Source organism: Nicotiana sylvestris, chromosome 3 (genome assembly GCF_000393655.2).
Source record: "Nicotiana sylvestris chromosome 3, ASM39365v2, whole genome shotgun sequence".
Classification (NCBI taxonomy): Eukaryota; Viridiplantae; Streptophyta; class Magnoliopsida; order Solanales; family Solanaceae; genus Nicotiana; species Nicotiana sylvestris.
The window spans coordinates 211,947,733-211,952,342 of record NC_091059.1 but is presented as its reverse complement, the minus strand read 5'-3'; the positions used below and the strand labels follow the sequence as shown (position 1 = coordinate 211,952,342).

Sequence of the window (4,610 nt, the reverse complement as noted above, 5' to 3'; positions counted from 1 at the left end):
TTTTAGCTCGGGTTACTATTGGATAAATATGTCCGCCAATTGGATCTGAAGGAGCATTAGAAGACAAACTACATATATAAAAATACAAATAAATCTCCTTGAAAAAATAACCACTCACTATCAAAGTCAAACAGTGTCTAACTCTTGACGTTATCTTTATGATTTTAGCATAATTTAAATAATGAGTTTGACTAATATACATGATAATGTACTTTTTTTAATATAATCTGATCAGCTACTATATTTTGGATTAGCTGATAATGAAAATATTCTCTTTACATTACAGATTTATACAAGTTAAACTCTTAAATAATGAAAACTCATAAATAACCACCAACTATTATGGTGGATAATATCATTTTATCCTTAATTAGAGTTAGATTGGAGCCATACGAATAAATATTATCAATAATATGAAGTATTGCTTTGCTGTACAAATATCAACACTGGATGAGAAAATTAATAAAAACTCCTAAATAAGAATATAGAAAAAAGAAAAATTGGAAAGGGATAAATCTATAACATTTCAACATTTCCAAGAAAATAATTCCCCACTAAACAAGACAATCATTGTTATCTTCACAGTTTCCTCAATTACTACTATTCCATAAAAACCGGCTCCCACACTTTTATCCCATTCTGACTTTTCCTTCTCCGCCATTTTTTCTCACAACACTTCGCTTCACACACACACACACACACACACACACAGCTCTTTTCTATTTCCTCTGATTCATTCCACAGCAGAAAAAAGAAAGAAAAAAAAAACAAGAATGTCTGATGAAGAGGTGTTTATTGGGTCCATTGATCAAGGCACCACTAGCACTCGATTCATAATCTATGACCGTTTGGCTCGCGCCGTTGGATCTCACCAGGTTGAATTCACTCAGTTTTACCCACAAGCAGGGTAAGTAATTCACTAATCACTGATCATCGCTTAATTTTATTTGCATTAAAGATTTGATCTTTTTCCAAAATTGATAATTGGGTTTCCGGATTTTCATGCATCCGCGTTGACTGTGTATTTTGTTCTCGTTATTGTAGATGGGTGGAACACGACCCAATGGAGATTGTAGAGAGTGTGAGGATCTGTATGGCAAAGGCTCTTGATAAGGCTACTGCTGATGGACATAACGTGGATAGTGGACTCAAAGCTATTGGGCTTACAAATCAGCGAGAGACCACTGTTGTGTGGAGCAAATCCACAGGGCTACCTCTTTACAACGCCATTGTTTGGATGGATGTCCGTACGAGTTCTATTTGCAGGTCTTTTATCAATTTCCAACTTTTTTTTTTCTGTTTCTTGATTTGGAGCCAAATCGAACTTCTTTTTCCGATAGAATCAGTATCTGTTTTTTCCCTTTAATGCACGCACATTTGTTTATGCAGAGTATTTATTAAAGGGGATAACAACTAGTTTGGGTTAAGGTTAATTTTATTGGTACACTTACATTAGGCCCAAAGTTGGAGTCTTTTTATTGAGGTGTTTGGCCAAAATTTTGGAAGGAAAAAAAGTGCTTTTGAGGAGAAGCAGAAGCCGAAAAAAAGTAGCTTCTCTCCGAAAACACTTTTCTGAGAAGCACTTTTGAGAAAAATATACTTAGAAGCAGTTTTTAAAAGCTTGGCCAAACACTAATTACTGCTCAAAACTACTTTTCAAATTAATTAGCCAAACACAAACTGCTTCTCACCAAAAACACTTTTTTAAAAATTACTTTTGAGAAAAGCAATACTCAAAATAAGTTAATTTTAGAAGCTTGGCCAAACGGGTTAAGAGTCTTTTAGTCCTGTCAAAGATTTATACTAAAAGACACACTATTGAGTAGTGTAATGAAAATTTACCCAAATAGAGCTGAGAAGACAGAAGTTTCATAAAGCCAACCTAACTAGTTTGGGAGTGAGTGTAGTAGTTGCTCTTTTATACACATTCACACATATACTTTTCTTAAGCAATGTATTTCTTCTGAAAGGGGATGTACTGGCGAAATTCTTAATGGATTCATGTTTATTTTCTTGGAGTAAAGCATGGCGTAATAGTTTAAGGCCTGAGTTGTCATATTCTCTAGGGATTTTAACACAAATATCCGGCCAGATTCACTGTTTATTTTTTCTAACCGGTATACATAGATTATATACATTGATTATACACAGTTATACACATAGTCGGCTATTTTTAGATTATATACATTGATTAGTTTAAGCTATTAGGGTTAATTCTTCTATTTTTGTATGTCGATTAGGCAATGTGTCTTCGCGGTTGTCTGCATTCTCGTTGATCAATCGTTTGTAGTTTTCTTTCCAATTCTTAAGGTTTGAACTAATTGTGTGCTTTACTACTAAATCCAATGAATGTTGACTTTTTTATCTATAATTTGTGTATTATCAGAAAATTGGAGAAAGAATTGCCAGGGGGACGGACTCATTTTGTTGAGAGTTGTGGTTTGCCTATAAGCACTTACTTCAGTGCATTGAAGCTTTTGTGGCTGTTGGATAATGTGGATGGGTTGAGTGAAGCTGTTAAAAAAGGGGATGCCGTGTTTGGAACTATAGACACCTGGTTAATTTGGAACCTTACAGGAGGTGTGGAGAACGGTTTACATGTCACTGATGTCTCCAATGCATCGAGAACTATGCTGATGAATCTTAAAACCCTTGACTGGGATAAATCCACACTTGACACCTTAGGAATTCCTGCGAATATTTTGCCAAAAATTATTAGCAATTCTGAGATTATTGGCAACATTACTAAAGGATGGCCAATCACAGGAATCCCTATCGCGGGATGTCTTGGTGATCAACATGCAGCAATGGTTGGTCAATCTTGCCGGAAAGGTGAGGCCAAAAGCACCTATGGAACCGGAGCTTTCATTCTTCTGAACACAGGTGAAGAGATGATTAAGTCAAATCATGGGCTGCTAAGCACAGTAGCCTACAAGCTGGGGCCAAAAGCACCTGTCAATTATGCTTTAGAAGGCTCCATTGCCATTGCTGGTGCTGCTGTTCAGTGGCTTAGGGACAGTCTTGGCATTATCAGCTCCGCTAACGAAATCGAGGATTTGGCATCAAAAGTTACCTCAACCGGAGGAGTGTATTTCGTTCCAGCATTTAATGGATTGTTTGCTCCATGGTGGCGTGATGACGCTCGGGGGATTTGTGTTGGTATAACTAGATTTACCAACAAGTCTCACATTGCTCGGGCTGTACTTGAAAGCATGTGCTTTCAGGTAAAAGATGTGCTTGATTCCATGCACAAGGATGCTGCACAGAAAAGTGATGGTAAGACTGAAGGGACGGAATTCTTACTCCGTGTAGATGGTGGCGCTACAGTCAACAACCTTTTGATGCAAATTCAGGTTTGATTCCATCCCTCCCTTTCCATTCAAGCTGAATACTATTCCTTCTTTCTTGATTTATTCTGCTTCTGCAGCCCCTTTACATGCTTTTTCTCACAAAATGTTTTTGGCTTATTCAAATGTGAAACTGGAGTAGCAGGGTATCCAGTTTCTTTATAAACATCAAGAGACATTGGAAATGGCTTTTATAGTAGAATACAGGGTTTAGATTGGATAAGTACATTATTTATCAGGGTGTAGTAGAATACAGGGTTTATTTTGTAGTAGAATACAGGGTTTTGTAGTCTAAATTTTCGCTGGAAATTTTAGACTGGATAAAGGGTTTAGATTAGGATGAGTACATTATTTCCTTCATCGCGTATACTAACTGGATAATGTGATTCTCTGTCTATTGGTTGTTCCTCTGTGTTTGGGTACAATACCGAGGTCTCCATGCATCTAGAAGGCATAAGTGTCGAGAGAGTTCATTAAACTGCTCATTATTACAACCCTTTTAGACTTTAGTAATTGGATACCTTCTTTGGTTTGTCTTCTATCTTTGTATTTCATTCATCTAGAATCTCGTATCCAAATCAGAAAGATTTACTGATTTGTTTCAGTATGTTGCCCCTGCTGTACATGTTAAAGCAACAGCTGATTCCTTTGGAAGCAATGGATTAATTTTGTATTTTACATAATGTAGGCTGACTTGTTGGGTAGTCCGGTTGTAAGACCAGCTGATATAGAAACAACAGCTCTTGGGGCAGCCTATGCTGCTGGATTAGCAGTTGGAGTCTATACGCAGGATGAGATATTTTCTTCAGGGGAAAAGATGAAGAAAGCGACTACATTCAAACCCGTGTTAGAAGAAGAATTGAGGAAGAAGAAGGTGGATTCTTGGTGCTTAGCTGTTTCAAGATCGTTTGACCTGGCTGATTTATCTCTATAATTTACTCTCATCCAACTCTTGAATTACCTTCATGTCATTGATGTTTTAGGTCTTTTCCTTTTTTTTTTTTTTTTTTATATACCTGTGATGCTTGGTTTTAATAAATTCCTTTGAAGATTAACTGTGAATCCCTCATATTACATAATTTCTTGCTTCGGAAAAGGGCCAAATATATCCCTGTACAATGAGAAAAGGTTTAAATATACCTCTCGTTATACTTTGGGTCCAAATATACCCTTACCGTTATACTGTTGGTTCAAATATACCCTTTTTCCGTTAAGTTTGTCCAATGTGAACAACCAATCTTACGTGGCATTGACATTTGATGT

General features: G+C 36.6%; 1 protein-coding gene across 1 annotated transcript; it reads left to right on the top strand.

The window, feature by feature from the left end:
- Window positions 1–599: 599 nt before the first annotated feature.
- LOC104211349 (glycerol kinase) lies at window positions 600–4,402 on the top strand. The gene is made up of 4 exons (XM_070171453.1): window positions 600–907; window positions 1,045–1,266; window positions 2,387–3,353; window positions 4,036–4,402. The coding sequence occupies exons 1-4, from the start codon at window positions 774–776 to the stop codon at window positions 4,279–4,281; spliced, it is 1,569 nt and encodes a 522-aa protein (XP_070027554.1). The 5' UTR covers window positions 600–773; the 3' UTR covers window positions 4,282–4,402.
- Window positions 4,403–4,610: the final 208 nt, after the last annotated feature.